At 36.5% G+C, this 14,971-nt stretch overlaps 1 protein-coding gene across 7 annotated transcripts in view; it reads left to right on the top strand.

The window, feature by feature from the left end:
- Nucleotides 1–14,971, top strand: part of ash1 (histone-lysine N-methyltransferase ash1) — a 1,128,611-nt gene that overhangs the window by 382,766 nt on the left and 730,874 nt on the right. For all 7 annotated transcript variants that reach the window (XM_090378882.1, XM_090378880.1, XM_090378881.1 and 4 more), the window contains one exon: nt 7,943–8,097. In XM_090378882.1, coding sequence (XP_090235008.1) covers nt 7,943–8,097 — 155 coding nt within the window. The remainder of the gene's footprint in view (nt 1–7,942; nt 8,098–14,971) is intronic.

Here is a 14,971-nt window from a genome sequence, read left to right as displayed (position 1 = left end):
AACTACATTAAAATTATATAAATAGATACATATTAAAAGATTGTCATGTATTCAATTCTCATACCCAACATAATGCATCAAGCCAGGTGAAGCCGACAGCATTCAACACCCCCAAAAAACCCAACAAGTATTGTATGCTATCATGAGAACTGAAAACAATTGTCGAATTAATCCTTAAGATATATTCTATTAAGTAATATTAATAGCATTAGTATCTATGATGCAAGAAAGAAAGCTTATGCAGCATCAGCCAAAAAAAAAAAAAAAACCCTTCCACTTCACACCTCCGTTTGTTCGAAATACCTGTCCAGCTAAGCCTTAAATTTATTTAGGCTATCAACTTCCACAACAAGGGATGGAAGTCTGTTCCACCAACCAACTACCCGCTGGCTAAAGGCAAATTTCCGCACATCTGTCTTTCCTCAATTTGAATTTATGCCCTCTCAGGTGATTATTCGGAGCAAGAGGCAGTTGAGCATGCTCAAACCATTCAAGGCTTTGTACACCTCTATCAGATCACCTCGCCGGTGCCTAGTCTCCAGACACTGTAATTTGCAAAACTTAAGCCTTTCTTCGTAAGAGCAACCCTTCCATCCATTCACTAACCTTGTTGCCCTTCTCTGTACTCGTTCCAGCAGCTCTACATCCTTCTTGAAATGAGGCCTCCAGACCTGTATACAGTACTCAAGGTGCAGCCTGACCTTGTATAAGGCAATGGCCTTATACAAGGGAATAATCACCTCCCTTTCCCTGCTAGAAAAATTCCTGTATATCATTGATAAGACACCATGAGCTACTCTTGCAGCCCATCTGCACTGCTCAGAGAACTTCATATCTGCCTGCACAATTACCCCCAGGTCCTTTTCATTCTCTACCACTGTCAGTGTAGTATCACAGAGTTGATATGTTGCTCTGGGGTTGCTGTTTCCCATATGTAGTACTTTACATTTGTCAATGTTAAACTTAATTTCCCACCTCTCAGCCCATCTGCTCAACCTTTCCAGGTCCTGTTGCAGGAGCATAGCATCAGTAGCGTTCTTAACAACCCTGCCAACCTTTGTATCATCTGCAAACTTGGACATTAAGCTTGATATACCATCATCAGTATTATTTATAAATACAGAAAACAACAATGGACCCAACACTGAACCCTGAGGGACTCCACTAATAACATTAGTCCATGATGAGCAGTGTCCATTAATTACCACTCTCTGTCTTCTGCCACTCAACCATCCCTTTATCCATAGCAACAATTTTCCACCAATGCCACACTGCTCCAATTTGTGCAGCAGTCTTCCATGTGCAACAGTATCAAAAGCCTTTCTAAGATCCAAATATATAATATCAAAGTTATATCAAAGTTATTCCCTGCATCCAATTCTTTTGTGACTACATCATAGTATCCAATCAAATTGGTCAGGCAAAGACCTTCCCTTAACAAAACCATGCTGTGTCTGAGCTATAACTGAATTCTTGTCAAGGTGATCCTACAGTGCTTCTTTAACCAGTGCTTCCATTAAATTTCCTGGAACAGAAGTTAAACTCACAGGTCTATAATTACTTGTGTCAGCCTTTGATCCTCCTTTGTGAATTGGGGTTATATTTGCACATCTCCAGTCTGTGGGTACCTCCCCTGAGTCCAAGGAAGCTCTCATAATTATGGCTAACGGATTGCTTACTTCCTTTGCTGCCTCCTTTAATATAACTGGATAGATCCCATCCACCCCAGGTGCCTTTCTTGTATTTATCTTCAACAATTTCTCCTCCACTTTACTCTCAATTATTACAAGATCATCTAGCTCACTGCCATTGTTTACTTCATCTATGCATTCCCCTTCCTGAATAACTCCTCATGTGTGAATGTAGATGCAAAATATTGATTTAGTTTGTTAGCTACCTGAGCAGGATCGTGAACAGTTGAACCATCGATATCAAGTGGACCAATCTGATTCATCCCCTTCCTTCTAGAGTTTACCTAAGTAAAGAACTCCTTGCTGTTTTTCTTTGCATCCCTTGCCAACGATTTCTCGCAATCTGCCTTCGCCTGCCTAACCTCCTTTGTAATTTGGTTACAGATCAACTTATATCTATCATGGGCTTCTGCGTCCCGTGTTAATTTATATGTATCCCATGCATTTTTCTTCTCTGCCATATGTCTCATTAGTTCATCTGACATCCATTTAGGCCTAAACCTTGAACAATATTTCTTAGTTGGTATGTAAAGCCTAGTAGCTTACAAGATAAGTTCTTTGAATGCTTCCCATTTTGAGTTTGCTGTTGGTAACATCATTAGTTGGTCCCACTGTATAGAATTTAAATATAATAAACAAGTAATATTATAAACAACATTGTGTGCATCCATGGTTGAAACGGAGCTGACTGCTCTATGCTTCAAAACCTCATGGAGTTTACTAGTCGGTTGGGCAATAATCTTAAATTCAGTGTTCTTAAAGATATTAATGAATTGTTTGTAGCAGTACTGTATATATAGAACATTTAATTAAGTGTTTCAGCTCAGACCTATTATTCATTGTACCAGTCTCAAGTTTGTTTTTCTTGTAGTCTTATCTTCATAATAGTAGCAAATGTGTAACCCCTATTTAGAAATCTTTTTGCATGTTCCATAAGTTCATCTAATACATTTACTTGCGATGAATGCAATTCCTTGTATATTGGTTTGACACAAAATATCTGTCGATGAGGATGCAACAATAACATGTGGCATCAGTTAGGTCTAGAAGGACATGTGCCTCGGAACTTGCTTTTCATGCTATCAATGATAGCCATGTGTTACTTTTTAACGAAGCATAAGTTTTAAATACACAACAGGAATATATTAAGTTGTTAATTGCAGAAACTCTGGAAATTAGGTTAAATGCAAATTCCATTAATGTTTGTAGGCCTTATACTATTTCAGATTCGTGGATTTTTATGCATGTGTGAATGGTAATTCACACATTGTGGTTAGTATAAATAATCTTGTATCAGGGATTCGATAAGTTTATGTATACAAAAGGGTGGACATTATTCACGGAAAACACTTTACTTCTTGTGAGCACGGAATCTACCCGAATAAGTTTGGTCCCTTATAAGAAGTTTAAACAATTTTATGTTTTCAGATATTTTAATTTGATGTACATTTATCTCATGTTTCTTAAGGATTAATTCGACAATTGTTTTCAGTTCTCATGTTATCTTGCGATGTAGGTTGGGTTTTTGGTGTTGGGGGGGGGTGTTGATGGCTGTCAGCTTCCCCTGGCTTGATGCATTATGTTGGGGATGAGAATTGAATACATGACAATCTTTTAATATGTATGTATTTATATAATTTTAATGTAGTTTTTGTAATTGATTTTATTTAATATTAAATATGGGACATTTATTTGTATAATCATATAATCACATTAATTGATTTACTTAACAAGTACAGGTCACTGTTGAAAAAAAGCCACGAATTAGGGTTGAATTTGAAAGTGTCTGCAATTCTGCCCAGATACGATAGGAGGGAGTATATGATGAGAGCCTTGTCGATCAATTTGGCCCTGGAAAGATTGTGCAAGGCTCAAGGGGTAAAGTTTTTTTCAGCCTGGTCTGTACTTGTGTATCCCATTCGAGTAGAAGCAGTTTCTACAGGGATGGGATGGTATACACTTAAATAGAAAGGGTGCAAGAATATTTGCTGATGCTATCAATGCAGCATTAAGTGGGTCGGAAAACTGCTAGCTTGGGGGAGGGGATACAAGGACTAATAGATTAATAGTAGCCACTGGCAGAGGTGAAACTGATTCTTGTACTGCTTCTATTGGAATGAGCAGAAGCCCGGAAAACAAGATGCAGGATATTTCAGAGACTGCTGGTAGTCATTGCGGTACAAGTAAACACATGGGTTGTGTTAGGGTAGCTAAGAATAGGAACAGGTGCATGTATACTTGTGTGTACACCAATGCTAGGAGTTTGGTAAATAAATTTTATGAATTTGAGGTATTGCTCAAAACATCAAAGGCAGATATTGTTGGGATATCAGAGACGTGGTGTCACACAGATATAAGGAATGCAGAACTGGAATTTGGGGAATACAATGTGTACAGAAAGGATAGACAGGATAGGAAGGGAGGAGGGGTTAAGCTAATAGTTAAGAAACACATAAAATCCAAGGAAATGAAGCCAGTCGACATCGCTGGACAGTGCCGTGTCGCGTCAGTTTGGTGTGACATAAGCATTGGGAGATCAAAATTGAGAGAAGGAGTGTGCTATAAGCCTAATGACTCTGATGAGTATAATAAGAAACTGTACAGGGAAATGGAGTGGGCCAGTAAATCAGAGAGTCTTATAATGGGGGGATTTTAATTTCCCAGATATTGACTGGAATTTGTGGGTTGGTCACTCACACACTAGCAAGGCTTTTGTGGATTTATTGGATGGTTGTATTCAACATCAGAATGTTCGGGAGGCAACTAGAGGGAGTAATACTCTTGATTTGTTTATCAGTAGTGATTCTTCATGCATTAAGAATCTGCAGATAAAGGAACCACTAGGTGGCAGTGATCACAATGTGCTGAATTGGGATTTACTCAAAGAGGTAACTACCATCAGGGGTAAAGGTAAGGGTTTTTGCTTTCGTAAAGGTGACTACGATGGTCTGAGACAGTATTTAAATTCTATACAGTGGGACCAACTGATGATGTTACCAACAGCAAATTCAAAATGGGAAGCATTCAAAGAACTTATCTTTGAACCTAGTTGGCTTTATATGCCAACTGAGAAATATTGTTCAAAGTTTAGGTTGAAATGGATGTCAGATGAACGAATGAGACATGTGGCAGAGAAGAAAAATGCATGGGTTACATATAAATTAACATGTGACAAAGAAGCCTGTGATAGATATAAGCTGGTCTTTAATCAAGTAACAGAGGAGGTTAGGCAGGCGAAGGCAGATTACGAGAAATCTTTGGCAGAGGATGCAAAGAAAAACAGCAAAGAGTTCTTTACCTATGTAAACTCTAGAAGGAACGGGATGAATCAGATTGGTCCACTTGATATCGATGGCTCAACTGCTGATGATCCTGCCCAGGTAACAACAAACTAAATGAATATTTTGCATCGACATTCACACATGAGGAGTTATTCATCGAGGGGAATTCCCGAGGTGTATTCAACTCTGGCAGTAAGCTAGATAATCTTGTAATAACTGAGAGAAAAGTGGAGGAGAAATTGTTGAAGATAAACACAGGAAAGGCACCTGGGGTGGATGGGATCTATCCAGTTATATTAAAGGAAGTAAGCAAACCCTTAGCCATAATTATGAGATCTTCTTTGGACTCGGGGCAGGTTCCCATAGACTGGAGATGTGCAAATGTGACCCCAATTCACAAAGGAGGATCAAAGGCTGACACAAGTAATTAAAGACCTGTGAGTTTAACTTCTGTTCCAGGAAAATTAATGGAGGCACTGATCAAAGAAGCACTGCAGGATCATCTAGACAAGACTTCAGTTATAGCTCAGACACAGCATGGTTTTGTTAAGGGAAAGTCTTGCCTGACCAATTTGATAGGATACTATGATGCAGTCGCAAAAGAACTGGATGCAGAGAATAACTTTGATATTATGTGTTTGGATCTTAGAAAGGCTTTTGATACTGTTGCACATGGAAGACTGCTGCACAAATTGGAGCAGTGTGGCATTGGAGGCAAATTGCTGCTATGGATAAAGGGATGGTTGAGGGGGTGAAGACTGAGAGTGATAACCAATGGACACTGCTCATCGTGGACTAATGTTATTAGGGAGTCCCTCAGGGTCCATTATTGTTTTCTGTATTTATAAATGATATGGATGGTGATATATCAAGCTTAAAGTCCAAGTTTGCAGACGATACAAAGGTTAGCAGGGTTGTTAGGGACACAACTGACGCTGTGTTGCTGCAACAGGATCTGGAAAGGTTGAGCAGATGGGCTGAGAGGTGGAAAATGAGGTTTAACCTTGACAAATGTAAAGTATTACATATGGTAAACAGCAACCCCAGAGCAATGTATCAACTCTGTGGTACTACACCGACAGTGGTAGAGAATGAAAAGGACCTGGGGGTAATTGTGCAGGCAGATATGAAGTTCTCTGAGCAGTGCAGACGGGCTGCAAGATTAGCTCATGGTGTCTTGTCAATGATATACAGGAATTTTTCTAGCCGGGATAAGGAGGTGATTATTTCCTTGATTAAGGCAATGGTCAGGCCACACCTTGAGTACTGTATACAGGCCTGGAGGCCTCATTTCAAGAAGGATGTACAGCTGGTGGAACGAGTACAGAGAAGGGCAACAAGATCAGTGAATGGAATGAAGGGTTGCTCTTATGAAGAAAGGCTTAAGTTTTGCAAATTACAGTGTCTGGAGACTAGGCACTGGCGAGGTGATCTGATAGAGGTGTATAAAGCCTTGAATGGTTTGAGCATGCTCAATGCTGATGGGACTCTTCCTCTTGCCCAGAATAATCACCTGAGAGGGTATAAATTCAGATTGATGAAAGACAGAAGTAGGATAGATGTGTTGGAATTTGCCTTTAGCCATCGGGTAGTTGGTTGGTGGAACAGACTTCCATATCTTGTTGTGGACGTTGATAGCCTAAATAAATTTAAGGCTCAGCTGTACAGGTATTTAGAACGAACGGTGGGGTGAAATGGAAATGTTTTTTTTTTTTTTTTGGCTGCTTCTGTAGAAACTTGCTTTCTTGCATCATATGGCTCTACAAATGCCAATGTGCTAATAATCCTTCTACTGTGAAGATTGAGAGAATTCCGGTCCTACATAAAGGTATGAGGTTTCCTCTTATAGTTTTTAATAATAGTATTTGTAGGAAATATTGAGCTTTATCCTCTTATGATCTTAATTAGTTATTACGTGTGGATGGACATGGTGAGGGCATTAGATACTTTATGTGTATATGTTAATCCATGTAAAAAAAAACCCAAAATTTTTTCCATAAATAAAAAAGTGAATCGGCACCTGTAGACACTCTGCCACCATTATTGTGACAAATTTGTGTGCTACCTGTGCAAGGTTAATAAAATCATAGCATGAAAAAGGAAGCAGTTTCCTGCTGTTGTTTGCATTGTAGGTTGAATTGCCTTTCGGGTCCCATTCATTTGCAGTTTTGAAATAACATCTTTAGGAGTCATTACTGGAAAGCTTCAAACATATAATATGAGAACTTAAAAATAACAAAATTCCAATAATTAAAAAAAACAAAAATTTTCCTCAGGGACTCACATCTGGTGAGTATGGGCTTGACACACTCAGGGGTCCTGAGCTGGGTATCATCATTCTTCTCTTTCTTGGTGATTCCCTTCTACTTCTCTCTCTCTCTCTCAGGGGTAAATTTTTTTTTTTTTTGGATGGTGCAGCATAAGCCTCAGGCTTCCTTGAACCATATGGCTAATAATAATAATAATAAAATGAAGTGAGCTTTATCTAGCCATAAAATATATTGACAGTTGAAAGAAAGACCACACCAAATCCTATTTAATAAGAATATCTGAGATCCTGCCAGTCCAAGAGGTGGGTCTAAACATTTTATTGCATGGAATGTAAGATTTCTGAATTTATTTGTTTCTAATATCAAGAAATGGACATCAAAAAAACATATGTAAGCTTGATTACAAAAATTAAATTTTAAGTGTTTGCTAATGATCTACATCCTCACTGCCCTTTGATGTTGGTTTCTTGAAATAATCAGTGATTTTAAATAGATTTTCCAGGTATTAATTCTTCTCAGGATGTTGCTAGAAGGTTATTCACAAAAACAGCAGACTGTTGTTTTTTTTCTCTCTTCCGCCTTGTGAAATGATATATTCTTAAACACTAATATGGTATCAAATGTATGATTGTTCTTAATTTACCAACAGCTGGATTAATATTCTGTAAACAAATTAAGGAAAATTTATTTCTCATTACAGAATGATGTATGTTGAATGCTCACCACAGCTCTGCCCATGTGGTGAACAGTGTTCAAATCAGAGAATCCTGAAACATGAATGGGGTCCTGGATTGCAGCGCTTTATGACAAGTGATCGAGGTTGGGGAATTCGAACAACTGAATCAATTAAATCTGGTATGATGGTATTGGTTTTTTTTTTTTTTTTGATTTTTTAAAATTTTGAAATTGCAAATGGATTTTTAATTGTATTTTAAATAGTGATTCAGAATCTTTTTCTTGTTGATAGAGTTAATATGTTATTGTAAACAAAAGTAAAATTATATTTTTAAAATTATAGTGCACATAGAACAGTAGTTCAATAAAGGATGAAATTAAATGTGATTGTAATTAGACAATGATAAAAAATTAAACACTGTATACCATGTTAAAAGTATTGTTGCAAACTGCAACAGTTGTTGCTGAAGACGTGATAGTTGCTCTTTCAAGGCAAAGAAAAATTGGGAAAAAAATTTTTGTTTGGATTTTTCTTCTCTCCCCACCAACACCTTTCTTTGATATGGTTATGTATGTTCCAATATAGTTTGTTAATTAATTAAATTTTCTGTCTTAAGTTTATGTATTTATTTATTTATTTTTTTTTATTTTTTTTTAAATCTTATAATATGGTGTTAATTTTTGTTGTCTTTCTTTCTAATTGTAGCTAGTGGATGTTATGTTGCATGTTTGCATTTTGATTTCTTCCTCAAAAAGATCCAAGACAGTCTTCTGTCATCCCCTTCTCTGCTGCATCTGTTCTTGTGGTTGAGATGGGAGTGGGTTTGACCACTTTTCTTTCTCAGTCACTTTTTTTCAGAGGTAGTAGTGTTGGAGATATGGATATATCTCCAATATTTTGATTTGTATAGTCTTTTGATTTTTTTTTTTTTTTTGGTTGAAAAGGAAAATTTATGCTCCTTTTGTTTTCTCTGAGTTGTTTGTTAGTTATTAGGTTAAACACATTTGAGACTTCCATTTTGTCTGTCTTGAACTCTTATATAGGGGAAAGGCAACCATGGTTCCTTTGGTTGTAGCAGGCTGTGACAGAAATTAAGGTGTTTTGAGAATTTCCACAGGGCTGATGCCTCTTTGAAGAAGCGTTCACTGAATTTCTCCCCTAAACTTTTGTTTATTTTTCTTTTTAACTCACTGGTGGCAGCGGGGTACTTGACAGTTCCCCTCAAAAATAATGTTCCAGCATTAACCAATAAACAATGATTGGTTAATGCTGGAATATATTTTCTGAAATATTTTCTACCTTTCTAAATAGTCACACTTACTGGAATAATTTCTGAAGGAATTTTCTTATGGTTTTCATATAGAAATTGTGTGCGATAACCTAGCTGATGGCTTACCATCCTTCCTTGACATGGTCACCTGTATACTTAGTGAGGGAACCTACCAATGATACTAATCTGGACTCTCAGATTAGCATCACTGGAATTCAGTGCTCATACTCTAGTTCCAGGGTTACATCATTGGTATCTGGTATGTGCAGCCGTGACCATGAGAACTCAGAAAGGGGAAGGGACTCTGGTGGGTGATGGGCCCAACTCTAATACACCACTTTACTCTCTGCTACAACAAGACAGGAGGTTCCAGACCAGCTCAACCAGGATCAATCATCAGGTTCTTCGTACTGCTAGGGTGAACTGCATTTTAATAACTCTCCTTCCCTTTGGTCCTGGACCAGGGTCAAGAATTATTGAAAATGTGGGTATGATGCTCTATGCGAACTTGGTGTCCTATTCACGTGTGCAGTGCCTTCTAGTTTGCAAGTGGGTATCCGCTTTTGGGCTTTGTGATGGATGAGGCACTTAAAGCCTCGAAAATTTTTATTGTGCTCCTGTGGGTAATTTAAATCTCTCTTTTTCTTCTGGAGCCCCACAAAGGCCCTTATCTAATCGAACAGATGATACTGACCAATTTTGTTAAAAGAGCTGGAACCAAGAATGCACCACCATCAGTGGTGTATTCTTGGTTCTGAATAATGGTAAGTTCTTTTCGGAACTTACTGTTACCTTGTAAGACTGATAATGACCAAATGGTCAAGATGGCGGCATGCCAGTATATTTTTGTGTTGGTACGCTAGCGATTCCTGGTGTTAGAAAGTGGTGCGGGGGGAAAAATTGCATGGTATAGTGTCTATGAGCTGGTTGGATGTATAAATTGAAATGCAATATGTATTAACCATGTATATAATTTAATTTTAATTTCATTATCTATCTGTCATATTTTTCTCACTCACACAACTGACCTTAAATACCTCACGGACTCACTCCCAGACCTTTGTTCAGGGTCCTAACTATATGAACGGGCTTTGGAACCCCGAACTACCTGAGCCCAACTACTTACCCCTACTTCATTCATCTTTCTGCTTTACTTGTCCCTACTTCTTATGTCCTGTGAGCCATAGTTTATCAAATGCAATATGCGGAATACTACCTTCTTACTTTACCCAATAAATTTTTCACCTTAACAAAGTTCAGCTGATTTTCACTGCTACTTTGTAAGCTATTTATATCTCTCAACTATCCTGGGCAGTTTGGGCACCATGTATTTAACAGCATTCATCACCACATATTGCATTTCAATTTATGCATCCAACTAGCCCACAGACACCATACCATGCAATTTTTTTATTATTTTTTTCCACACCACTTTCTAAGGCTAGAAACCACTAGCGTACCTCTACATAAATATACTGGCATGCCGCCATCTTGGTCATTTTCAGTATTACAAGGTAATGATAAGTTCCTTTCTTCTTGTCTATTCCTACATTCCGATATCATTACTTCAGTTGTTTCAATTCTTTTTACTTGCTTCTGTAAGGTCATCCATGATCTGTATGCCCTACATAATATAATTACATTTATTGGCACAGTTTATTAGACCTTATTCTTGTCGCAAAATTTCAAATTTGGTTCTTAACACGTGTCTACAGTGCACGTGCACCACAGCATGCAGAAGCAAGAACATTGCCGTCTTTCTTATAATTTTGGTGGATGGCCTCTGATGAAGACACTGAAATTGTGAAAAGCACTGCAATGTAGTCTTATTTTGGTCGAAAATAAGACTACTCACCTCATCCTGCCATATATCGCTACATTCCTTATCCATTTCGTCGAATTCACTTCTGGTGTATACCGTAGATTCAATAGGATTAAACAAAAATCTTCTTCACACTTTCTACATACTATATATATATATATAATTTTTTTTTTTAAGACTAAATGCACAAGGCATAATATGTTATGGGTTGATATTAACTATATAATATTGGTGTAAATACACCATAGTTTACTCATAAGTTTAACTATAAAAGTAGTGTAAAGGCATTGTTTGATTTTATCTCATATTATGGCTACCTTCACAACGAGATACCAGGTATTGTTCCACTTCGAATAAAAAAACGCTTCTCAAATAGAGGAGACTACTGTTATTTATTCTCAGTGGGCACCACCACCACCCAGGCAGCACCGTTTCGGAGCTTGTTGGCTCACTCAATGGTGGGTGGGTGGGCAGGTACCCTGGTAATGCAACCATGCCATCACAGCTGCAAAGTTATTCCTTGCACATTTAGTCTTCAAAATATTATTATTACCTACACCATTTGGTATCTCTCATATTGTGGAATTAATTTTGCAACCGTAATGGCATGGTTGCATTACCAGAGTACCTGCCCGCCCACCGATGAGGAGCCAACAAACTTCGAAACAGTGCCATCTGGGCAATGGTGCCCACTGAGAATAAATAACAGTAGTTTCCTCTATTTGAGAAGTGTTGTTTATTCGAAATAGTGCATTACTTGGTATGTCATTGTGTGAAGGTAGTCAATTATCACAATATGAGATAAATCAAACGATGCCTTTACACTACTTTTGTAGTTAAACATATGGGGGTAAACTATGGTGTATTTACACCAGTATTATATATATAAACAAAAATTAGTTTTAATCCATATACCTCCTTTTACCCTTATACTTTTATAACCTTTTGATATGGTAACTTCTCTTAACGGTTATTTCTAGCCAACTTATTTTTAACATTTTATAACCTTGTCTTGGCACATAATTGCCTTTGTCACTAATGCACCGATAAAAGCATAAACCTAAACTTAGCCCTGCCACTGTTTTTGCAACTACAGTGTATTTGTGTAATCACTTTTATGAGGTCCTGATCAGTCATGTGCTAATACATAGAATATATAAAAAAACGGGCATTTATTAAAATCGACACTTCTGTTTTTTTAAGTCAATTTTTTTGCCTTATTGCAGATTATACTCAGAAACGATTACTTAACGTTCTGATTTTTTTTAAAACCAAAACGTTGCATGTATAGCTACTTCTGTTGCATTGCACAGTTCTTATGGTTGTGGGTGTTGTTACTCTGTGAAAGAAAGTACTATAAAGCAATCTGTCTGTTTTACAGTAGAGCATCAACCCTTTTCTGATTCTTGATTTTAATATTTTCTTTGTTTTTATTATGATTTATATGGATTTCCAGAAAGATTATAACAGTTTTATTTTTATTGATGATGTTCTAAAAGAAATAGTAGACAGTAAAATTAAACTATTTTACCTTGCTTGATTTCTTTCCTTGATTCCTTATGTACATATTGCTTATGTACACTTATGTCTTTTATTCCTTATGGACACTTTTTATGTATATATTTCCACTCTGCATCACTAAAGAAATTGAACAGCTACATTCCTGTGCCATCAGTTGTTATCAATTAAGGTACATCCTGAAGTGATCACAATAAACAGCATCCACTTTATTTGAATTTTGCATGAAGGATGGCATAGTACTGGACAGCCGTTGACACTGTTTAAAGTTTCAGTTTACTTGATTTTCCTCTCCCTCTATGTCAATAAACGTCTATTGTCTTATTCCAGTTTTTGAAAGATTTATTGTTTTCACATCATAAAGTTGATAATGTGAAATGCTGTATTCTAATAATGTCAGCTACTCTGTGGAATGCAACCAGTATAGTTTTAAATTTTGTGAAGGTCACTAATTTTGAAATAAGCCAGAAATGGAAGTATTAATAGTACTCTAGAACGTCAGTTATCCGGAACATTTGAAAGGCTGATCTTTCTTTTTTCTTCTTCTTCTTCTTCTTCTTCTTCTTTTTTTTTTTTATTGATGGTAGTACAGTAAGTTCCGGTTATAGTGGTCACATTTTCAAATCGAATTTTGATTCTAATAAGCGAAAGATCGAGTTTACTATCCGTTTATAACAGATTCTACAAACAAAAAGCCCAATAAACCGAACACTGCAAATTGTTTTTATTGCCGTATGGGTTATGGCCTCTAGAATTCTATGTGACCTTCAGAAATGTGCTTTTGAAAAATATCACAGAGACTACTGGGTTTTCTTGGAAACCTCGTGTGAATTTCAGATTAGTTTAGCCCCAAATTCGGTAAGAATAATATTGGCCCGAAACTGTGCGATTTATTATTTTTCTTAATTTTTAACACTAAAATGAGAATGAGAAGAAAACACGTAGTCTTAACATTGCAACGAAAAATGGAAATTATTAACAGAATTAGAAAAGGTGAAAATTTAGGAAATCTCTCCAAAGAGTTTAGTGTGGGGACTCCAACAATTTACGACATCAAGAAAAATTTCAATGCTAGAACAGAATTTGTGTTGATTATGGAAGTGAAGGAGGATCTAGCAGGAAAGCGACTATGTTGAAACCTGAAAATGCTTTAGAGAGTGCACTTTATTTGCACTCATTTAAAAATCTTTTAAAACTTCATTTAAAAATCTTTCTAATTTTCCTGTTTTGTATAAAAATGCCTGGATGGATGTTTCTGTTTTCTGAGATTGGTTTATAATATTTTTTATTTAATTAATCTTAATTTAATCGTAAGGTAAGATTAAATTTATTTAATCTTACCAGAAAAATTTCTTGTTTGATTATCTGGAAAATTTGGCTATCCAAAATAGATCTGACATCAATTATTCCGGATAACTGATGCTCTACTGTATTAAAATTTTATTATTATTAATTTTATTTTTTATTTTGATAATCATTTTTAAATTTTTGTTTGAATGAAGGTGGAACTTGCACTTCTTCAGCATTATGTTTTGCAGTTTGTTATGGGTCGTTTCACCCATAACTACTTGTTATGGGTTGATCAGACCTAGTTTAAATTTCAACAATTTTGTTCTATTCAGCTACTTTGTCTAAACAGCAGGAACTGTCAATATGTTTCAAGAGAATTGTTTTCTTTGGTTTCCCCATTTAAAATTCCCTAAATCTCTGTTATAGTTACTACAAAAACAAGAAACAAGAAAAATATTGGGTCAAGTGTCAAATGCTACTAAACCTTTGAAAGAAAGAGAGACTTGAAGAATTCCAGCATTAGTAGTTGAGAAATTGGAAGAGAGGCAGCCATCTGTTGTCATTGGTAAAGAGTAGTAGGAAAGAAAACTGTCTGTCCAACTGCAAGACCAAAAGGTGGAAGGTTATTTAGTGGGCCTTCATGGAAAACATAAGAACCTTCAGAAATGTGAAGAGCAACTGCTTTTCACTGAACGTTTCAATCGATATTGCCCAGTGTATGACATTGCCTAGTATGACATTTTCCAGGCTATCACCTGTGGAACGAGATTGAAAAAATTTGTTCATTGACACTGTTCATTCAGTTGGAAGATTTCGCTAGTTAACAGCTAATTGTTTGTGGATTTTCCTTATTACTTTGGATAGAGTTTCAGATAGGCACGATTGGAAGGTTGGGGTTTGTTACACTTTTGTAAAATTTTCTGGATGCAAAGAAATTTTCACATCATGTTCTTTGTTCGCTTGCTGTTAGAAGAACGTTAGAAGAAGAATTGTGGAAAATATTGATGCCAAGAAGGAATTGATTAGAATGGTTTTATTACAAGAGATAGTTAATTGGCAAGGTCATTGATGGGAAGGTTAGATGAAAGGTAGGATACTAATAAAGTAACTTTTTTTTTTTAGATCAGAATGCAGTAGAATCTTCGAGATACAT

The sequence above is a fragment of the Mastigoproctus giganteus genome, chromosome 8, assembly GCF_048544385.1.
Source record: "Mastigoproctus giganteus isolate SK-2022 chromosome 8, ASM4854438v1, whole genome shotgun sequence".
NCBI classification, from domain to species: Eukaryota; Metazoa; Arthropoda; class Arachnida; order Uropygi; family Thelyphonidae; genus Mastigoproctus; species Mastigoproctus giganteus.
Note: the sequence above shows the minus strand (reverse complement) of the source record. Positions and strands in the feature narration are given on the sequence as shown.